This window comes from Salmo trutta, chromosome 39 (assembly GCF_901001165.1).
Source record: "Salmo trutta chromosome 39, fSalTru1.1, whole genome shotgun sequence".
Lineage (NCBI taxonomy): Eukaryota > Metazoa > Chordata > Actinopteri > Salmoniformes > Salmonidae > Salmo > Salmo trutta.
In genome coordinates, this window is record NC_042995.1 from 13,163,635 (window position 1) to 13,187,081 (window position 23,447).

The 23,447-nt window shown below is 45.3% G+C and overlaps 1 protein-coding gene across 2 annotated transcripts in view; it reads right to left on the bottom strand.

Moving 5' to 3' along the window:
- Window positions 1-23,447, bottom strand: part of LOC115179433 (unconventional myosin-X-like) — a 72,760-nt gene that overhangs the window by 30,307 nt on the left and 19,006 nt on the right. For both annotated transcript variants that reach the window (XM_029740948.1, XM_029740947.1), the window contains exon 2: window positions 9,437-9,535. In XM_029740948.1, the coding sequence (XP_029596808.1) occupies window positions 9,437-9,535 (99 nt within the window). The remainder of the gene's footprint in view (window positions 1-9,436; window positions 9,536-23,447) is intronic.

Below are 23,447 nucleotides of genomic sequence, written 5' to 3' on the forward strand. Positions count from 1 at the left end.
CGCTATTGGACTCTGGAGCAGTGGAAACGTGTTCTCTGGAGTGATGAATCACGCTTCACCATCTGGCAGTACGACAGCTGAGGGGCTGTTTTTCATGGTTCAGGCACCTTAGTTCCAGTGAAGGGAAATCTTAAAGCTACCGCATACAATGACATTCTAGATGATTCTGTGCTTCCAACTTTGTGGCAACAGTTTGGGGAAGGTCCTTTCCTGTTTCAGCATGACAATGCACAAAGCGAGGTTCATACAGAAATGGTATGTCGAGATCGATGTGGAAGAACTTGACTGGCCTGTACAGAGCGCTGACCTCAACCCCATTGAACACCTTTGGGCTGAATTGGAACGCCGACTGCGAGCCAGGCCTAATCGCCCAACATCAGGGGGACCAACTCCATATTAATGCCCATGATTTTGGAATGAGATGAGCAGGTGTCCACATACTATTGGTCATGTAGTGTAATCTCTCTCTCTCTCTCTCTCTTTCCTTCTGCATGTGAAAGAGCCAAGCCCCCACATCTATGTCATCAGTTTCCATGGCAACTGGAGAGAAGAGGGGAAGGGAGCCCAGTGGAACGAGGGAGAGGAAAAGAAGAAGAGACCGAAGGAGGGAGAGAGAGAGATCATTTTGTCCATGATGCCTGGTCTGGTAGGCCATGTACACCTACCAGTCCTTTCATCTAACAGTGGTCATGAAGGAGAGGAGAGGAGGAGAGGAGAGGAGGGGGTGAGGAGTCCAAGCCTAGACTCACCCTCATATCAGTATAGCCACTGCACAGTACAATGAAGTACAATGAAGTACAATGAAGTACAATGCAGTATAATGCAGTAACAGTACATGATTGACATGTTATTTCCATGAAAAGCTCCTTCAGTCATTCCACTGATGGCTGACGTCTCATCTGACAACAGAAGTGGAGTCCTATAGAATCCCAGGATGTTCTTATGTCAACTCAGTGGAGAGTCCAGAAGTCTGGTTGGTTGTTGAAGGGGATTGTACAGTGTCCGGTCTGAGGTGGATGCAGTCATAGGGCACAGTCACACCTGAGCGTGTGTGTGTGTGTGTGTGTGTGTGTGTGTGTGTGTGTGTGTGAGAGAGAGACCAGATATGTACTCCTAATGCTCCAGGCTGACTTCTAAGAGCACAGGAGTGTTGGTTAATCCACGCTCCGTTTCCTGTTGCTGAAGGATTGTTTTCCTGCTGTGTGAAACTGGCTCAAATTAAGATCCAACATCTGTAGACACAAAGGTATGCACACGCACACACACACACACACACACACACATACACACACACACATACACACACGTCATTAGTTCCTCCCTGGAGGTCCTGACACATGGTACTTACGTTAAGTGTACGGCTGTGACTTCCCATGTCCCATATCTATTTATCTATTCACTCTCTTTATACAAGCCATAGAGAACAGCACAGCCATACACACACCACACACACACACACACACACACACACACACACACACACACACACACACACACACACACACACACACACACTCCATAGCCTTCTGTCCTCCCCTCATCTCCCTCCATATCTCTCTGTCCTCCCCACATCTCTCTCCATATCTCTCTGTCCTCCCCTCATCTCTCTCCATGTCTCTCTGTCATCCCCACATCTCTCTCCATATCTCTCTGTCATCCCCACATCTCTCTCCATATCTCTCTGTCATCCCCACGTCTCTCTCCATATCTCTCTGTCATCCCCACGTCTCTCTCCATATCTCTCTGTCATCCCCACATCTCTCTCCATATCTCTCTGTCATCGCCTCATCTCTCTCCATGTCTCTCTGTCATCCCCACATCTCTCTCCATATCTCTCTGTCATCCCCACATCTCTCTCCATATCTCTCTGTCATCCCCACGTCTCTCTCCATATCTCTCTGTCATCCCCACATCTCTCTCCATATCTCTCTGTCATCCCCACATCTCTCTCCATATCTCTCTGTCATCCCCACATCTCTCTCCATATCTCTCTGTCATCCCCACATCTCTCTCCGTATCTCTCTGTCATCCCCACATCTCTCTCCATATCTCTCTGTCATCACCACATCTCTGTCCATATCTCTCTGTCATCCCCACATCTCTCTCCATATCTCTCTGTCATCCCCACATCTCTCTCCATATCTCTCTGTCATCCCCACATCTCTCTCCATATCTCTCTGTCATCCCCACATCTCTCTCCATATCTCTCTGTCATCCCCACATCTCTCTCCATATCTCTCTGTCATCCCCACATCTCTCTGTATCTCTCTGTCATCCCCACATCTCTCTCCATATCTCTCTGTCATCCCCACATCTCTCTCCATATCTCTCTGTCATCCCCACATCTCTCTCCATATCTCGCTGTCATCCCCACATCTCTCTCCATATCTCTCCATATCTCTTTGTCATCCCCACATCTCTCTCCATATCTCTCCATATCTCTTTGTCATCCCCACATCTCTCTCCATATCTCTCTGTCATCCCCACATCTCTCTCCATATCTCTCTGTCATCCCCACATCTCTCTCCATATCTCTCTGTCATCCCCACATCTCTCTCCATATCTCTCTGTCATCCCCACATCTCTCTCCATATCTCTCTGTCATCCCCACATCTCTCTCCATATCTCTCTGTCATCCCCACATCTCTCTCCATATCTCTCTGTCATCCCCACATCTCTCTCCATATCTCTCTGTCATCCCCACATCTCTCTCCATATCTCTCTGTCATCCCCACATCTCTCTCCATATCTCTCTGTCATCCCCACATCTCTCTCCATATCTCTCTGTCATCGCCTCATCTCTCTCCATATCTCTCTGTCATCCCCACATCTCTCTCCATATCTCTCTGTCATCCCCACATCTCTCTCCATATCTCTCTGTCATCCCCACATCTCTCTCCATATCTCTCTGTCATCCCCACATCCCTCTCGTTCTCCTCTCCTTCCCAGCATGGGAGAGGAACGCCTCTGTGCGAGCCGTATGTGTGTGTGTGTGTGTGTGTGTGTGTGAGAGAGAGAGAGAGAGAGAGAAATGCCTGTCCATGTGTTGTGTTATGGGTTCACACGCATGTTATTCATGGCTCACACAGCTGCATACATATGGAGATAACACACACACCTTGTACACACACACACACACACACACACACACACACACACACACACACACACACACACACACACACACACACACACACACACATTGTATACACACAGAGCAACAATAGCTTGTAGAAATTGTGTGTCGTGCCAGGGAGGTAGTAGTGTAATGCCACATCACCAAATATTCTAAATGTATCTCTCTCCCGTCTGTCTGTCTGTCTGTCTGTCTGTCTGTCTGTCTGTCTGTCTGTCTGTCTCCATCTCTGTCTGTCTGTCTGTCTGTCTGTCTGTCTGTCTGTCTGTCTGTCTGTCTGTCTCTCTCTCTCTCCCTCCCTCTCTGTCTGTCTGTCTCTCTCTCTCTCCCTCCCTCTCTGTCTGTCTCTCTCTCTCTCTCTCCCTCCCTCTCTGTCTGTCTCTCTCTCTCTCCCCCCCTCTCTGTCTGTCTGTCTCTCTCTCTCCCTCTCTGTCTGTCTGTGTCTCTCTCTTTCTCTCTGTCTCTCCCCCTCTCTGTCTCTCTTTCTCTCTCTCTTTCTCCCCATCTCTGTCTGTCTATGTCTCTCTCTCCCCCCTCTCTGTCTGTCTGTCTGTCTCTCTCTCTCTCTCTCTCCCCTCTCTGTCTGTCTGTGTCTCTCTCTTTCTCTCTGTCTCTCCCCCTTTCTGTCTCTCTTTCTCTCTCTCTTTTGCCCCTCTCTGTCTGTCTATGTCTCTCTCTCTCTCTCTCACTCTCTCTCTCTGTCTCTCCCCCTCTCTGTCTCTCTCTCTCTCTGTCTCTCCCCTCTCTGTCTGACTATGTCTCTCTCTCTCTGTCTCCCCCCTCTCTGTCTGTCTATGTCTCTCTCTCTTTCTCTCGGTCTCTCTCTCTCTCTGTCTCTCCCCCTCTCTGTCTATTTAGGTCTCTCTCTGTCTCTCCCCTCCCTGTCTGTCTCTCCCCTCTCTGTTTGTCTCTCTCTTTCTCTCTGTCTCCTCCCTCTCTGTCTGTCTAGGTCTCTCTCTCTTTCTCTCTGTCTCCTCCCTCTCTGTCTGTCTAGGTCTCTCTCTCTTTCTCTCTGTCTCCCCCCTCTCTGTCTGTCTAGGTCTCTCTCTCTTTCTCTCTGTCTCCCCTCTCTCTGTCTGTCTAGGTCTCTCTCTCTTTCTCTCTGTCTCCCCCCTCTCAGTCTGTCTAGGTCTCTCTCACGCTCTAATATCGGATTATTAGGATTATATGGTCTTACTGGGAAGAGTAATGTACTAAAGTGACTAATTCCATCAGATAACTGGATTGGCTTCCATCTCTGTGTCTGTGAGAACATCACACTGGATAACATAGAGAGAGAGGGAGTAAAGACACACACACACACACACACACACACACACACACACACACACACACACACACACACACACACACACACACACACACTCACAATCACACGCTATACTAGTAACTGTGGGTCACATTGATTTGTTGATCATTACGCAGGAAGATCAATGCACTCTAAATGTGTGTGTGTATGTGTGTATGTGTGTGTGTACTACGTGTGCATGTGCGTGCGAGGGGGTACAACTCAGTCGCTACAAAGAGTATCCTCGACACACACACACACACACACACACACACACACACTAGAGAGGGCCGCTTTCACAGATTATACTAGTCCATTAGCTTCGGCTAAATCTCTTCCCTCCTCTCTCTCTCACTATATTCTTCTATAAATCCACTCTCCCCCTCTCTCTTTTCTCCCTCTTCACCCTCTCTCTCTGTTCCTCTGCATATAGACTCTCCTATCTTCCTCAGTTCTTAGTCCCTGGGTCCATTTCCTACCCTCTCTTTATCCCTCTCCCGTTTCTTTCTATCCCTCCTTTCTTTTCATCTCTTCCTCCCTCTGCCTCCCCTCCCCTTCAACATGAATTTCTCTCCTTGGCCCTGCTACCTCTCCTCCCTCTCCTCCCTCTCTCCTTTCCCCTTCCCCCACTCCTTCTCTCTTTCAGATTGAATCTCGAGCCCTGCTCCCTGTGTGAATGGTCAGTGTGTGTGTGTGTGTGTGTGTGTGTGTGTGTGTGTGTTCAGACTGTTGAGTAAGAGCCAGTAGAAGTACTGTATGTCACTAACAAAAACAGGCTAGAGGAGTAAAAACATGTTTTGAATAAAACGTCTCCTTCTGTTCTTTTGCCCTCTGGTGTGCTTTAAATAACACACACACACACACACACACACACACACACACACACACACACACACACACACACACACACACACACACACACACACACACACACACACACACACACACACACACAGCAGAACCCCCCACATCTTCTACACTAGGATAGTTTAAAAATGGATGATGAGAGAGACAAAAAGAGGAGAGAGAGAACGAGCCAAGAATGAAAGACAGAGCAAGTGAAGAAGAGAGAATGAGAGAGGGAGAGAGAGAAGTGGAGCATGGTTAACTTAGTCTAATTTGTGTCTCTGGTTGTAAATGGTGGAGGGAGAAACATATATAGAGAGAAAGAGAGAGAGAGAGGTAGAGAAAGAGAGAGAGATAGAGAGGGAGAGAGAGGTAGAGGAAGAGAGAGAGATAGAGAGGGAGAGAAAGAGAGAGATAGATAGAGAGGGAGAGAAAGATAGAGAGATAGAGAGGGAGAGAGAGATAGAGAGGGAGAGAGAGGGAGAGAGAGAAAGAGAGAGAGATAGAGAGGGAGAGAGTGGGAGAGAGAGATAGAGTGGGAGAGAAAGAGAGAGAGATAGAGAGAGATAGAGAAAGAGAGAGAGATAGGAGAGAGAGGTGTACACTGCATCTCTCTCTCACTGCACTGTGAACTGCAGAGTGATGTGGATTAAGAGAGCCTAATATGAGTGTATGTGAGAGAGAGAAAGAGACAGGGAAAGAGAGAGAGAAAGAGAGAGGGAAAGAGAGAGAGATGGAGAGAAACAACAGAAGACTCTACAGGTGCAGGTGTGTATGTGTTCATGTGGTTGTCTATCCAGATGTGTGTGTGTGTGTGTGTGTGTGTGTGTGTGTGTGTGGTGTGTGTGTGTGTGTGTGTGTATGTGTGTGTGTGTGTGTGTGTGTGTGTGGTGTGTGTGTGGTGTGTGTGTGTGTGTGTGTGTGTGTGTGGTGTGTGTGTGTGTGTGTGGTGTGTGTGTGGTGTGTGTGGTGTGTGTGTGTGGTGTGTGTGTGTGTGTGTGTGTGTGTGGACTGGTCCCTGGAGCGTATCCTGTACTCACGTGAGCTCTCACTGCAGCTTTCCCGCTAGCCTCTGAAATCCAGGTCACATTACTATCTCTCTGTATAACCCAGCTCTAACACAGCCTGTGTGTGTGTGTGTGTGTGTGTGTGTGTTCACATGTGTATGTGTGTATGGGTGTGTGTGTCGAGAATATGTCTAACTCTTTGTAGCGACTGAGCAGTACCCCTCACACACGCACATGCACACGTACACACACACACATAGACACACACCAAAACACATACACACGCATTTAGAGTGCATTGATCTTCCTACGTTATGACCAACAAATCAATGTGACCCACAGTTACTAGTATACCGTGTGTGTGTGTGTGTGTGTGTGGTTGTGTGTGTGGTTGTGTGGTTGTGTGTGTGTGTGTGTGTGTGTGTGTGTGTGTGTGTGTGTGTGTGTGTGTGTGTGTGTATCCAGTGTGATGTTCTCACAGACACAGAGATGGAAGCCAAAATCCAGTGTGCATCCACATGCATCCATGTGATGACACCGCCAGCCAATCACAGACGAACACATTCAGAGAATCCCTCCACTGTGACTCTCCGTTTCCATGGTAACCGAGCATGACGTTCCCCATCCCATAGTTAGCTGGCTTCAACACAGATCTAGGATCAGATACTCCGGCACAAATCCGTTTTCGAACGCGGTTGATTGATGGCAACACTGTAAGTCAGTTGCATTCATTTCACCAAGTGTCGTCTCTTTAATGATGTCATTAGACATACAAAAGCTAACTATAACGTACTCTACCCTCCCTGAACCTTAAGGGGCGCTTTCCCCGAAACAGATGAAGCCTAGTCCTGGACTCAAAGCAAACTCAATGGAGAATCTCCATCTCTACACACAGATTATTTCACTTATAATTCACTGTATCACAATTCCAGTGGGTCAGAAGTTTACATACACTAAGTTGACTGTGCCTTTAAACAGCTTGGAAAATTCCAGAAAATTATGTCATGGCTTTAGAAGCTTCTGATAGGCTAATTGACATAATTTGAGTCAATTGGAGGTGTACCTGTGGATGTATTTCAAGGCCTACCTTCAAACTCAGTGCCTCATTGCTTGACATCATGGGAAAATCAAAAGTAATCAGCCACGTTCATCTGTACAAACAATAGTACGCAAATATAAACACCATGGGACCATGCAGCCATCATACCGCTCAGGAAGGAGACGCGTTCTGTCTCCTAGAGATGAACGTACTTTGGTGCGAAAAGTGCAAATCAATCCCAGAACAACAGCAAGGGACCTTGTGAAAATGCTGGAGGAAACAGGTACAAAAGTATCGATATCCACAGTAAAACGAGTCCTATATCGACATAACCTGAAAGGCCGCTCAGCAAGGAAGAAGCCATTGCTCCAAAACCGCCATAAAAAATCCAGACTACGTTTTGCAACTGCACATGGGGACAAAGATCGTACTTTTTGGAGAAATGTCCTCTGGTCTGATGAAACAAAAATAGAACTGTTTGGCCATAATGACCATCGTTATGTTTGGAGGAAAAAGGGGGAGGCTTGCAAGCCGAAGAACACCATCCCAACCGTGAAGCACGGGGGTGGCAGCATCATGTTGTGGGGGTGCTTTGTTGCAGGAGGGACTGGTGCACTTCACAAAATAGATGGCATCATTAGGAAGAAAATTATGTGGATATATTGAAACAACATCTCAAGACATCAGTCAGGAAGTTAAAGCTTGGTCGCAAATGGGTCTTCCAAATGTACAATGACCCCAAGCATACTTCCAAAGTTGTGGCAAAATGGCTTAAGGACAACTAAGTCAAGGTATTGGAGTGGCCATCACAAAGCCATGACCTCAATCCTATAGAAAATGTGTGGGCAGAACTGAAAAAGCTTACATCAGCTCTGTTACATCAGCTCTGTCAGGAGGAATGGGCCAAAATTCACCCAAATTATTGTGGGAAGCTTGTGGGAGGCTACCTGAAACGTTTGACCCAAGTTAAACAATTTAAAGGCAATACTACCAAATACTAATTGAGTGTATGTAAACTTCTGACCCACTGGGAATGTGATGAAAGAAATAAAATCTGAAATAAATCATTCTCTCTACTATTATACTGACATTTCACATTCTTAAAATAAAGTGGTGATCCTAACTGACCTAAAACAGGGAATTTTTACTGGGATTAAATGTCAGGAATTGTGAAAAACTGAGTTTAAATGTATTTGGCTAAGATGTATGTAAACTTCCGACTTCAACTGTATGTATCCTGGAAGGAAAACCAGAGTACTATTATTAGCTCAATGTAAACCCTGCCACCTGGAGCCAAACACACTCTACAACAACCATCATTATTAGCTCAATGTAAACCCTGCCACCTGGAGCCAAACACACTCTACAACAACCATCAAAAGCCATTACATCCACAGAGCTGTGTGTGTGTGTGTGTGTGTGTGTGTGTGTGTGTGTGTGTGTAGGTGGGGGGAAATTATACACACATTCTTAATTAGATTAAAACAAACATTTAATTCAATTTTTTTGGCCAGTGGTGGTGAGCTGGGCAGGACAACAGCTTTATATATGTGTGTATCTGTGTGTGTGTGTGAGTGAGTGTGTGTGTGTGTGATGCTAGCGTTTCTAGCCGTTCCTTGTAGGGAATATATGTCAGAGATGAACATTTGAATATGGATGAGAGGAGAAAGTGGGCCAGGATAACTAGACCACAGGAAGACCAGCAACACTGACATGGCCCAAATGACTAACAATGACATGGCCCAAATGACTAACACTGACATGGCCCAAATGACTAACACTGACATGGCCCAAATGACTAACACTGACATGGCCCAAATGACTAACACTGACATGGCCCAAATGACTAACACTGACATGGCCCAAATGACTAACACTGACATGGCCCAAATGACTAACACTGACCTGGCCCAAATGACTAACACTGACATGGCCCAAATGACTAACACTGTAAACCGTCCGTTAAAACCATGTCTGAGAGAGAGTGTGTGTGTGTGTGTGTGTGTGAGCATGCAATACTAGCAAGGCTAGCATCAATTGCTGCAGATCTTTGTGATGAATTTGTGTGTGTGTGTGTGTGTGTGTGTGTGTGTGTGTGTGTGTGTGTGTGTGTGTCGTACCTCTCCATAGTCGGTAGTGAGGACCAGGGTTCCGTCTCCACAGGAGCTGACAGTAGAGGGGACCAGCTGCTCCTTCTCCTTGACCCATACACGGGCCCCCTGCAACACACACACACACACACAGTATATGGTTACTATAAGTTACTACCAGGCTAAAGGAATCGTATACACTCAACGCTTTGTCCATTACCTCTGCAACATCTATCAGAGGTCAGAATGTAGAGATTGTAGAGGAAAACAAATATCTGGGTGTCCTTTTGGACAATAAGCTTCAGTGGAGTAAATGTACAGATCTGATCTACAAAAAGAGTCAACAGAGACTGTACTTTCTCAAAAAGCTGGGATCTTTTAATGTTGACTGTACTATACTGACTCTGTTTTACAAATCTTTCATTGAAAGTATTTTAACTTTTTGTATTGTTTGTTGGTTTGGGAATGCCACTGTCAGCCAGAGAAATATGCTGAGAGGGATTATCACCACAGCATGCAAGGTACTGGGAGTCAAACAGACAGGCCTGGATGAGATCTGTAAGGTCAGGGCCCTCTGCAAGGTACTGGGAGTCAAACAGACAGGCCTGGATGAGATCTGTAAGGTCAGGGCCCTCTGCAAGGTACTGGGAGTCAAACAGACAGGCCTGGATGAGATCTGTAAGGTCAGGGCCCTCTGCAAGGTACTGGGAGTCAAACAGACAGGCCTGGATGAGATCTGTAAGGTCAGGGCCCTCTGCAAGGTACTGGGAGTCAAACAGACAGGCCTGGATGAGATCTGTAAGGTCAGGGCCCTCTGCAAGGTACTGGGAGTCAAACAGACAGGCCTGGATGAGATCTTTAAGGTCAGGGCCCTCTGCAAGGTACTGGGAGTCAAACAGACAGGTCTGCATGAGATCTGTAAGGTCAGGGCCCTCTGCAAGGTACTGGGAGTCAAACAGACAGGCCTGGATGAGATCTGTAAGGTCAGGGCCCTCTGCAAGGTACTGGGAGTCAAACAGACAGGTCTGGATGAGATCTGTAAGGTCAGGGCCCTCTGCAAGGTACTGGGAGTCAAACAGATAGGTCTGGATGAGATCTGTAAGGTCAGGGCCCTCTGCAAGGTACTGGGAGTAAAACAGACAGGCCTGGATGAGATCTGTAAGGTCAGGGCCCTCTGCAAGGTACTGGGAGTCAAACAGACAGGTCTGGATGAGATCTGTAAGGTCAGGGCCCTCTGCAAGGTACTGGGAGTCAAACAGACAGGCCTGGATGAGATCTGTAAGGTCAGGGCCCTCTGCAAGGTACTGGGAGTCAAACAGACAGGCCTGGATGAGATCTTTAAGGTCAGGGCCCTCTGCAAGGTACTGGGAGTCAAACAGACAGGTCTGCATGAGATCTGTAAGGTCAGGGCCCTCTGCAAGGTACTGGGAGTCAAACAGACAGGCCTGGATGAGATCTGTAAGGTCAGGGCCCTCTGCAAGGTACTGGGAGTCAAACAGACAGGTCTGGATGACATCTGTAAGGTCAGGGCCCTCTGCAAGGTACTGGGAGTCAAACAGACAGGTCTGGATGAGATCTGTAAGGTCAGGGCCCTCTGCAAGGTACTGGGAGTCAAACAGACAGGCCTGGATGAGATGTTTAAGGTCAGGGCCCTCTGCAAGGTACTGGGAGTCAAACAGACAGGCCTGGATGAGATCTGTAAGGTCAGGGCCCTCTGCAAGGTACTGGGAGTCAAACAGACAGGCCTGGATGAGATCTGTAAGGTCAGGGCCTTCTGCAAGGTACTGGGAGTCAAACAGACAGGCCTGGATGAGATTGTTAAGGTCAGGACCCTCAGCAAGGTACTGGGAGTCAAACAGACAGGTCTGGATGAGATCTTTAAGGTCAGGGCCCTCTGCAGGGTACTGGGAGTCAAACAGACAGGCCTGGATGAGATCTGTAAGGTCAGGGCCCTCTGCAAGGTACTGGGAGTCAAACAGACAGACCTGGATGAGATCTGTAAGGTCAGGGCCCTCTGCAAGGTACTGGGAGTCAAACAGACAGGCCTGGATGAGATCTGTAAGGTCAGGGCCCTCTGCAAGGTACTGGGAGTCAAACAGACAGGCCTGGATGAGATCTGTAAGGTCAGGGCCCTCTGCAAGGTACTGGGAGTCAAACAGACAGGCCTGGGTGAGATCTGTAAGGTCAGGGCCCTCTGCAAGGTACTGGGAGTCAAACAGGCAGGCCTGGATGAGATCTGTAAGGTCAGGGCCCTCTGCAAGGTACTGGGAGTCAAACAGACAGGCCTGGATGAGATCTGTAAGGTCAGGGCCTTCTGCAAGGTACTGGGAGTCAAACAGACAGGCCTGGATGAGATCTGTAAGGTCAGGGCCCTCTGCAAGGTACTGGGAGTCAAACAGACAGGCCTGGATGAGATCTTTAAGGTCAGGGCCCTCTGCAAGGCTCACAAAATCATTTTAGACCCAAGTCACCCCCTGTACCCGGACTATAAACTACTCCCCTCTGGGCGCAGGCATAGGGCACCCCTCAGCAGGAAAAACACAACTAGACAATAGTTTGTGCCAGGTGTGATATCCCTCCTAAATAGCTGGGGCTAATGTTCCTATCCACTCAGTAAGGCCAGTAGGCTAATGTTCCTATCCACTCAGTAAGACCAGCAGGCTAATGTTCCTATCCACCCAGAAAGGCCAGCAGGCTAATGTTCCTATCGACCCAGTAAGGCCAGCAGGCTAATGTTCCTATCGACTCAGTAAGGCCAGCAGGCTAATGTTCCTATCCACTCAGTAAGGCCAGCAGGATAATGTTCCTATCGACCCAGTAAGGCCAGCAGGATAATGTTCCTATCCACCCAGTAAGGCCAGCAGGCTAATTTCCTATCCACTCAGTAAGGCCAGCAGGCTAATGTTCCTATCCACTCAGTAAGGCCAGCAGGCTAATGTTCCTATCCACTCAGTAAGGCCAGCAGGCTAATGTTCCTGTCCACTCAGTAAGGCCAGCAGGCTAATGTTCCTATCCACCCAGTAAGGCCAGCAGGCTAATGTTCCTATCCACTCAGTAAGGCCAGCAGGATAATGTTCCTATCGACCCAGTAAGGCCAGCAGGATAATGTTCCTATCCACCCAGTAAGGCCAGCAGGCTAATTTCCTATCCACTCAGTAAGGCCAGCAGGCTAATGTTCCTATCCACTCAGTAAGGCCAGCAGGCTAATGTTCCTATCCACTCAGTAAGGTCAGCAGGCTAATGTTCCTGTCCACTCAGTAAGGCCAGCAGGCTAATGTTCCTATCCACCCAGTAAGGCCAGCAGGCTAATGTTCCTATCCACTCAGTAAGGCCAGCAGGCTAATGTTCCTATCCACTCAGTAAGGCCAGCAGGCTAATGTTCCTATCGACTCAGTAAGGCCAGCAGGCTAATGTTCCTATCCACTCAGTAAGGCCAGCAGGCTAATGTTCCTATCCACTCAGTAAGGCCAGCAGGCTAATGTTCCTATCCACCCAGTAAGGCCAGCAGGCTAATGTTCCTATCGACTCAGTAAGGCCAGCAGGCTAATGTTCCTATCGACTCAGTAAGGCCAGCAGGCTAATGTTCCTATCCACCCAGTAAGGCCAGCAGGCTAATGTTCCTATAGACTCAGTAAGGCCAGCAGGCTAATGTTCCTGTCCACTCAGTAAGGCCAGCAGGCTAATGTTCCTATCCACTCAGTAAGGCCAGCAGGTTAATGTTCCTATAGACCCAGTAAGGCCAGCAGGCTAATGTTCCTATCGACTCAGTAAGGCCAGCAGGCTAATGTTCCTATCCACTCAGTAAGGCCAGCAGGCTAATGTTCCTGTCCACTCAGTAAGGCCAGCAGGCTAATTTTCCTGTCCACTCAGTAAGGCCAGCAGGCTAATGTTCCTGTCCACTCAGTAAGGCCAGCAGGCTAATGTTCCTATCCACTCAGTAAGGCCAGCAGGCTAATGTTCCTATCCACTCAGTAAGGCCAGCAGGCTAATGTTCCTATCCACTCAGTAAGGGATTACCCCCCTGATTTGGACAAAATAACATGGCAACATATTGGCATAGCACGAATCATACACACGATTGAAATAACCACCCAAATCGGCCCATCTCCGGGCCAATCATATGGCAATTTTCCGATGGCAATTGCCAATTGTAACACCCCAAATTTCCTTTAGATGGCGAGCGTGCTCCACCTTGGTTTTTCATACAGCAAATGATACCCAATTCTTACCCAAGTCTCAGATTTTGATAAAATGATATTTTTTTTGAAAACGTAGCATCTTGTAAAAAAGTGGTTTCTGGACCGTTTTTCGAATTTTTTTCGATTGTTATGTCAATTACACATGTATAAGAGCTGTATGAACATGCTTCTGACGTTTTTTATTGATGTCGTTTTTTGGGTTGCTTTTGCTTGTGCGCAAGGCATATGATTTGTGCATTTTGAATATGATTTCATAGGAAAAAAGTGACATTTTTTTTTTCATTTTTTTTGCAAAATGACATATCCAATGCTTTTTTTTGTCACTTGTGGAAGTATTGCAAGTGCCAAATTACAGCAAATATCCAAAAGATAGCTAGAGCTCTCCGCAGTGAATTTTCATATTGCAAATGTAACACAATTCAAGTCCCAAGTGTCAAATTTTGAAAAAATGACATATTTTTTGAAAACTTTTCAACCCTAAAAAAGTGGTTTCTGGACCGTTTTTCGAATTTTTTTTGATTTTTATGTCAATTACACATGTATAAGAGCTGTATGGACATACTTTTGACATATTTTATTGACATAATTTTTTGGGTTGTTTTTGCTTGTGCATAAGGCATTTGGAATATGTTTTGTGCATTTGGAATATGATTTCATAGGAAGTCAAAAGTGACATATTTGCTTGTGCATAAGGCATATGATTTGTGCATTTGGAATATGATTTCATAGGAAGTCAAAAGTCACATATTTATATTTTTTGCCAAATGCCATTAGAAATGTGCAAATTAAATGTCCAATTCTTTTTTTGTCAATTATACATGTATGAAAGTATTGAATGTGCCAAATCAGTATGTTTGTCCGTTTGCCATGTACGATCATAGGAAGTCGGTTTCCAAACCCAAAAGTCAGTGAACCATGTTCCAAATGGCATTTATACTGCCCAAATGATATATATCCCTATGTTGAGCCATCAATCAACGCAGATGGTCTACTTGTCATGTATGATGAGGGAGAAGTGGGACTCTGTTGCTTTTAACATTTTTAACGAATTTGACATGCTCAGAATGCATAATTGACTGGCCCGATGATCTTCGGGATGGCCGTGCAGTGACTGTGGTTCCTCTCCATCGCTCGTTGTGTTGATTTCATCATGTCAACTTTGGTGATATTTTTTGCTGTTGAATCATCTTGCAAATGCGCGTTACATTTGCAATATTGCGCGTTACGTTTGCAATATGATTCAATGGGCATTTAGCATCACAAATTTAGGCATGCTCAAAAATACTGCAGAAATGCATTATTGACTGGCTCGATGAACTCGGGATGGCCGGGCAGTGACTGTGGTTCCTCTCCATTGCTCGTCACCCAGCAGTCAGCGTCCATCAGTCAATTAGATGTCATTTTGACACCAAACTGATAGCATCTGACACCAAATCCACTTTTTCCAACTCGTATAGAAGCCAACTATCACATATGTCAGAGAAGGCCCATAATTCACAGTGCTTTCAATTTTAACCATAAAAAAACCTAAAACACATAGTTACGTTATAGCTGCGGGTCCAGCTCTGACATTATGTGTAGGCCTATGTGAGGCGACCCCGAATCCCAAGTTTCGGCTCGATAGGTCATTCGGTGCCCGAGCAATGGCCTAATTGGTGCTGAAAATCCACTTTTTCAGGGCGTTACTACGGGGCCCCTGAATGAGCTATCGGACAGAGACATTGGGGTCCGTCTCTATGGGCCGAGGCGGTTTCAATGCACCTAGTCTTGCGACTCTGGGACATTTCTACATGTCGCCATGTCCGTGATATTCAAAATGAATTGAAAATATTGCAAATGTACGAGGCGGTTTCTCGGTCAGAGAACCTTCTAGAGCCCCATAAATCACCGTGCACTATCGACTTGAGCTCTAGAACAGGTTTCTAAAATTTCGGAGCTCTAGGTCTGACGGTTCTTGAATCGTTTGAACGAAAGTAACTATTGAAGGCGGTATAAGCCTCTAAGCCCCATACTATGTACCTATGGCCAAATTGTGTGTGTGTTTTTGTTTTTTTTGCAAAAAGAATAGACACACGTTGTCTTTGGGGTAGGCATATACAGAATCCTGAATATGAAGTCTCTACCTTAAGAATTGACTGAGAAACAGATGGTTGAGTTGCGTGATTTTCACTATCTGCAGGTGGCAATATGACAATAGCTCTTGGGTGTTTTTAACCACTTCCGGTTGTCACAGGAAGCTGTTGCTTCACACACGTTGTCTTTGGGGTAGAAATAAACAGAATCCTGAATAAGAAGTCTCTACCTTAAGAATTGACTGAGAAACAGATGGTTGAGTTGCATGATTTTCACTATGCGCACGTAATATGACAATAGCTCTTGGGTGTTTTTAACCACTTCCGGTTGTCACAGGAAGCTCTTGCTTCACACACGTTGTCGTTGGGGTAGACAGAAACAGAATCCTGAATAAGAAGTCTCTACCTTAAGAATTGACTGAGAAACAGATGGTTGAGTTGCGTGATTTTCACTATCTGCAGGTGGCAATATGACAATAGCTCTAGGCTATTTTAAACCACTTCCGGTTGTCACAGGAAGCTCTTGCTTCACACACGTTGTCTTTGGGGTAGACATAAACGGAATCCTGAATAAGAAGTCTCTACCTTAAGAATTGACTGAGAAACAGATGGTTGAGTTGCGTGATTTTCACTATGCGCACGTAATATGACAATAGCTCTTGGGTGATTTTAACCACTTCCGGTTGTCACAGGAAGCTCTTGCTTCACACACGTTGTCTTTGGGGTAGACATAAACGGAATCCTGAATAAGAAGTCTCTACCTTAAGAATTGACTGAGAAACAGACGGTTGAGTTGCGTGATTTTCACTATGCGCACGTAATATGACAATAGCTCTTGGGTGATTTTAACCACTTCCGGTTGTCACAGGAAGCTCTTGCTTCACACACGTTGTCTTTGGGGTAGACATAAACGGAATCCTGAATAAGAAGTCTCTACCTTAAGAATTGACTGAGAAACAGACGGTTGAGTTGCGTGATTTTCACTATGCGCACGTAATATGACAATAGCTCTTGGGTGATTTTAACCACTTCCGGTTGTCACAGGAAGCTCTTGCTTCACACACGTTGTCTTTGGGGTAGACATAAACGGAATCCTGAATAAGAAGTCTCTACCTTAAGAATTGACTGAGTAACAGATGGTTGAGTTGCGTGATTTTCACTATATGCAGGTTGTCCATATGACAATAGCTCTAGGCTGTTTTAACCACTTCCCGTTGTCACAGGAAGTTCTTACTCAACACACGTTGTCTTTGGGGTAGACATAAACAGAATCCTGAATAAGAAGTCTCTACCTTAAGAATTGACTGAGAAACAGATGGTTGAGTTGCGTGATTTTCACTATCTGCAGGTGGCAATATGACAATAGCTCTTGGGTGTTTTTAACCACTTCCGGTTGTCACAGGAAGCTGTTGCTTCACACACGTTGTCTTTGGGGTAGACATAAACAGAATCCTGAATAAGAAGTCTCTACCTTAAGAATTGACTGAGTAACAGATGGTTGAGTTGCGTGATTTTCACTATATGCAGGTTGTCCATATGACAATAGCTCTAGGCTGTTTTAACCACTTCCCGTTGTCACAGGAAGTTCTTACTCAACACACGTTGTCTTTGGGGTAGACATAAACAGAATCCTGAATAAGAAGTCTCTACCTTAAGAATTGACTGAGAAACAGATGGTTGAGTTGCGTGATTTTCACTATGCGCACGTAATATGACAATAGCTCTTGAGTGATTTTAACCACTTCCGGTTGTCACAGGAAGCTCTTGCTTCACACACGTTGTCTTTGGGGTAGACATAAACGGAATCCTGAATAAGAAGTCTCTACCTTAAGAATTGACTGAGAAACAGATGGTTGAGTTGCATGATTTTCACTATGCGCACGTAATATGACAATAGCACTTGGGTGATTTTAACCACTTCCGGTTGTCACAGGAAGCTCTTGCTTCACACACGTTGTCTTTGGGGTACACATAAACAGAATCATGAATAAGAAGTCTCTACCTTAAGAATTGACTGAGTAACAGATGGTTGAGTTGCGTGATTTTCACTATATGCAGGTTGACCAAATGACAATGGCTCTAGGCTGTTTTAACCACTTCCCGTTGTCACAGGAAGTTCTTACTCAACACACGTTGTCTTTGGGGTAGACATAAACAGAATCCTGAATAAGAAGTCTCTACCTTAAGAATTGACTGAGTAACAGATGGTTGAGTTGCGTGATTTTCACTATATGCAGGTTGACCATATGACAATAGCTCTTGGCTGTTTTTAACAACTTCCGGTTGTCACAGGAAGCTCTTACTTCACACACGTTGTCTTTGGGGTAGACATAAACAGAATCCTGAATATGAAGTCTGTACCTTAAGAATTGACTGAGTAACAGATGGTTGAGTTGCGTGATTTTCACTATCTGCAGGTGGCAATATGACAATAGCTCTTGGGTGTTTTTAACCACTTCCGGTTGTCACAGGAAGCTGTTGCTTCACACACGTTGTCTTTGGGGTAGACATAAACAGAATCCTGAATAAGAAGTCTCTACCTTAAGAATTGACTGAGAAACAGATGGTTGAGTTGCGTGATTTTCACTATGCGCACTTAATATGACAATAGCTCTAGGCTGTTTTAACCACTTCCCGTTGTCACAGGAAGTTCTTACTCAACACATGTTGTCTTTGGGGTAGACATAAACAGAATCCTGAATAAGAAGTCTCTACCTTAAGAATTGACTGAGAAACAGATGGTTGAGTTGCGTGATTTTCACTATGCGCACGTAATATGACAATAGCTCTTGGGTGATTTTAACCACTTCCGGTTGTCACAGGAAGCTCTTGCTTCACACACGTTGTCTTTGGGGTAGACATAAACAGAATCCTGAATAAGAAGTCTCTACCTTAAGAATTGACTGAGTAAAAGATGGTTGAGTTGCGTGATTTTCACTATCTGCAGGTGGCAATATGACAATAGCTCTTGGGTGTTTTTAACCACTTCCGGTTGTCACAGGAAGCTCTTGCTTCACACACGTTGTCTTTGGGGTAGACAGAAACAGAATCCTGAATAAGAAGTCTCTACCTTAAGAATTGACTGAGTAACAGATGGTTGAGTTGCGTGATTTTCACTATCTGCAGGTGGCAATATGACAATAGCTCTTGGGTGTTTTTAACCACTTCCGGTTGTCACAGGAAGCTGTTGCTTCACACACGTTGTCTTTGGGGTAGACATAAACAGAATCCTGAATAAGAAGTCTCTACCTTAAGAATTGACTGAGAAACAGATGGTTGAGTTGCGTGATTTTCACTATATGCAGGTTGACCATATGACAATAGCTCTAGGCTGTTTTAACCACTTCCCGTTGTCACAGGAAGCTATTGCTTCACACACGTTGTCCTTGGGGTACATATAAACAGAATCCTGAATAAGAAGTCTCTACCTTAAGAATTGACTGAGTAACAGATGGTTGAGTTGCGTGATTTTCACTATGCGCACGTAATATGACAATGGCTCTTGGGTGATTTTAACCACTTCCGGTTGTCACAGGAAGCTCTTGCTTCACACACGTTGTCCTTGGGGTACATATAAACAGAATCCTGAATAAGAAGTCTCTACCTTAAGAATTGACTGAGTAACAGATGGTTGAGTTGCGTGATTTTCACTATGCGCACGTAATATGACAATGGCTCTTGGGTGATTTTAACCACTTCCGGTTGTCACAGGAAGCTCTTGCTTCACACACGTTGTCGTTGGGGTAGACAGAAACAGAATCCTGAATAAGAAGTCTCTACCTTAAGAATTGACTGAGTAACAGATGGTTGAGTTGCGTGATTTTCACTATCTGCAGGTGGCAATATGACAATAGCTCTTGGGTGTTTTTAACCACTTCCGGTTGTCACAGGAAGCTGTTGCTTCACACACGTTGTCTTTGGGGTAGACATAAACAGAATCCTGAATAAGAAGTCTCTACCTTAAGAATTGACTGAGAAACAGATGGTTGAGTTGCGTGATTTTCACTATATGCAGGTTGACCATATGACAATAGCTCTAGGCTGTTTTAACCACTTCCCGTTGTCACAGGAAGCTATTGCTTCACACACGTTGTCCTTGGGGTACATATAAACAGAATCCTGAATAAGAAGTCTCTACCTTAAGAATTGACTGAGTAACAGATGGTTGAGTTGCGTGATTTTCACTATGCGCACGTAATATGACAATGGCTCTTGGGTGATTTTAACCACTTCCGGTTGTCACAGGAAGCTCTTGCTTCACACACGTTGTCTTTGGGGTACATATAAACAGAATCCTGAATAAGAAGTCTCTACCTTAAAAATTGACTGAGTAACAGATGGTTGAGTTGCGTGATTTTCACTATCTGCAGGTGGCAATATGACAATAGCTCTTGGGTGTTTTTAACCACTTCCGGTTGTCACAGGAAGCTGTTGCTTCACACACGTTGTCTTTGGGGTAGACATAAACAGAATCCTGAATAAGAAGTCTCTACCTTAAGAATTGACTGAGTAACAGATGGTTGAGTTGCGTGATTTTCACTATGCGCACTTAATATGACAATAGCTCTTGGGTGTTTTTAACCACTTCCAGTTGTCACAGGAACCTTAGAATCGACACAGGTAGACCTCACAGTAGCCTGATGGATTGTTGTAGAAGACAGGTTCATAAGGCATTCATAACCCACATAGGCTTCAGGTTGAATTTTGGAGAATAGTCTATGTGTTCCTATGGGGAGAGAAGTCATTGCACACAGTTTGATCTAAACACCTTCTTTTCACTGTGAAGGGTTAATGCCACAGGGTCAAGGTTGGCTTGCACAGATCGGGAGGACCTCAGGAACGCTCCTGGTTCCTCTCCATCGCTCGTTGTGTTGATTTCATCATGTCACCTTTGGTGACATTTTTTGCTGTTGAATCATATTGCAAATACACGGATGCGCATTTGCAATATGATTCAATTGGCATTTAGCATCACAACTTTGGCATGCTCAAAACCACTGCAGAAATGCATAATTGACTGTCCCGATGAACTGGGGATGGCCGTGCAGTGACTGTGGTTCCTCTCCATCGCTCGTTGTGTTGATTTCATCATGTCAACTTTGGTGATGTTTTTTGCTGTTGAATCATGTTGCAAATGCGCGTTACATTTGCAATATTCCATGTTACGTTTGCAATATGATTCAATGGGCATTTAGCATCACAAATGTGGCATGCTCAAAACCACTGCAGAAATGCATAATTGACTGTCCCGATGAACTGGGGATGGCCGTGCAGTGACTGTGGTTCCTCTCCATCGCTCGTTGTGTTGATTTCATCATGTCAACTTTGGTGATGTTTTTTGCTGTTGAATCATGTTGCAAATGCGCGTTACATTTGCAATATTCCATGTTACGTTTGCAATATGATTCAATGGGCATTTAGCATCACAAATGTGGCATGCTCAAAACCACTGCAGAAATGCATAATTGACTGTCCCGATGAACTGGGGATGGCCGTGCAGTGACTGTGGTTCCTCTCGATCGCTCGTTGTGTTGATTTCATCATGTCAACTTTGGTGATATTTTTTTCTGTTGAATCATGTTGCAAATGCGCGTTACATTTGCAATATTGCGTGTTACGTTTGCAATATGATGCAATGGGCATTTAGCATCACAACTTTGGCATGCTCAAAACCACTGCAGAAATGCATAATTGACTGTCCCGATGAACTGGTGATGGCCGGGCAGTGACTGTGGTTCCTCTCCATGGCTTGATGGTGACATGAGAGAAGTGGGATTGTCGTTTTTTAGCAATTTTTTTGAAAAATGTCCAAAATGACTAGGTGCGCCCCATACTGGATGGGCACTGATGGAAGGTGCTCACTACCCAACCGTGCACCCCTTGCACCACCCTAAAGGCATTTAAAACCATTCTAAAAAATTACTCCTGGTAACCCATTTCGGGTCACCATGTGCACTGATGCGCATTTGCAATATGATTCAATGGGCCTCAACATCACGAATTTGGCATGCTTAAAAACACTGCAGAAATGCAAAATTAACTGTCCCGATGAACTGGTGATGGCCGGGCAGTGACTGTGGTTCCTCTCCATGGCTTGATGGTGACATGAGAGAAGTGGGATTGTCGTTTTTTAGCAATTTTTTTGAAAAATGTCCAAAATGACTAGGGGCGCCCCATACTGGATGGGCACTGATGGAAGGTGCTCCCTACCCAACCGTGCACCCCTTGCACCCTCTAAAGGCATTTAAAAGCCTTCTAAAAAATTACTCCTGGTAACCCATTTCGGGTCACCATGTGCACTGATGCGCATTTGCAATATGATTCAATGGGCCTCAACATCACGAATTTGGCATGCTTAAAAACACTGCAGAAATGCAAAATTAACTGTCCCGATGAACTGGTGATGGCCGGGCAGTGACTGTGGTTCCTCTCCATGGCTTGATGGTGACATGAGAGAAGTGGGATTGTCGTTTTTTAGCAATTTTTTTTGAAAAATGTCCAAAATGACTAGGGGCGCCCCATACTGGATGGGCACTGATGGAAGGTGCTCCCTACCCAACCGTGCACCCCTTGCACCCTCTAAAGGCATTTAAAACCATTCTAAAAAATTACTCCTGGTAACCCATTTCGGGTCACCATGTGCACTGATGCGCATTTGCAATATGATTCAATGGGCCTCAACATCACGAATTTGGCATGCTCAAAAACACTAAAGATATGCAAAATTGACTGTCCCGATGAACTGGGGATGGCCGGGCAGTGACTGTGGTTCCTCTCAATGGCTTGATGGTGACATGAGAGAAGTGGGATTGTCGTTTTTTAGCAATTTTTTTGAAAAATGTCCAAAATGACTAGGGGCGCCCCATACTGGATGGGCACTGATGGAAGGTGCTCCCTACCCAACCGTGCACCCCTTGCACCCTCTAAAGGCATTTAAAACCCTTCTAAAAAATTACTCCTGGTAACCCATTTCGGGTCACCATGTGCACTGATGCGCATTTACAATATGATTCAATGGGCCTCAACATCACGAATTTGGCATGCTCAAAAACACTAAAGATATGCAAAATTGACTGTCCCGATGAACTGGGGATGGCCGGGCAGTGACTGTGGTTCCTCTCTATCGCTCATTGTGTTGATTTCATCATGTCAACTTTGGTGATATTTTTGCTGTTGAGTCATATTGCAAACGCACGTTACGTTTGCAATATAGCGCGTTACGTTTGCAATATGATTTAATGGGCATTTAGTATCACAAATGTGGCATGCTCAAAAATACTGCAGAAATGCATAATTGACTGGCCTGATGAACTGGGGATGGCCGGGCAGTGACTGTGGTTCCTCTCTGTCGCTCATTGTGTTGATTTCATCATGTCAACTTTGGTGATATTTTCTGCTGTTGAATCATATTGCAAACGCACGTTACGTTTGCAATATAGCGCGTTACGTTTGCAATATGATTTAATGGGCATTTAGCATCACAAATTTAGGCATGCTCAAAAATACTGCAGAAATGCATAATTGACTGGCCCGATGAACTCGGGATGGCCGGGCAGTGACTGTGGTTAATCTCCATTGCTCGTCACCCAGCAGTCAGCGTCCATCAGTCAATTAGTTGTCATTCTGACACCAAACTGATAGCATCTGACACCAAATCCACTTTTTCCAACTCGTATAGAAGCCAACTATCACATATGTCAGAGAAGGCCCATAATTCACAGTGCTTTCAATTTTAACCATAAAAAAACCTAAAACACATAGTTACGTTAT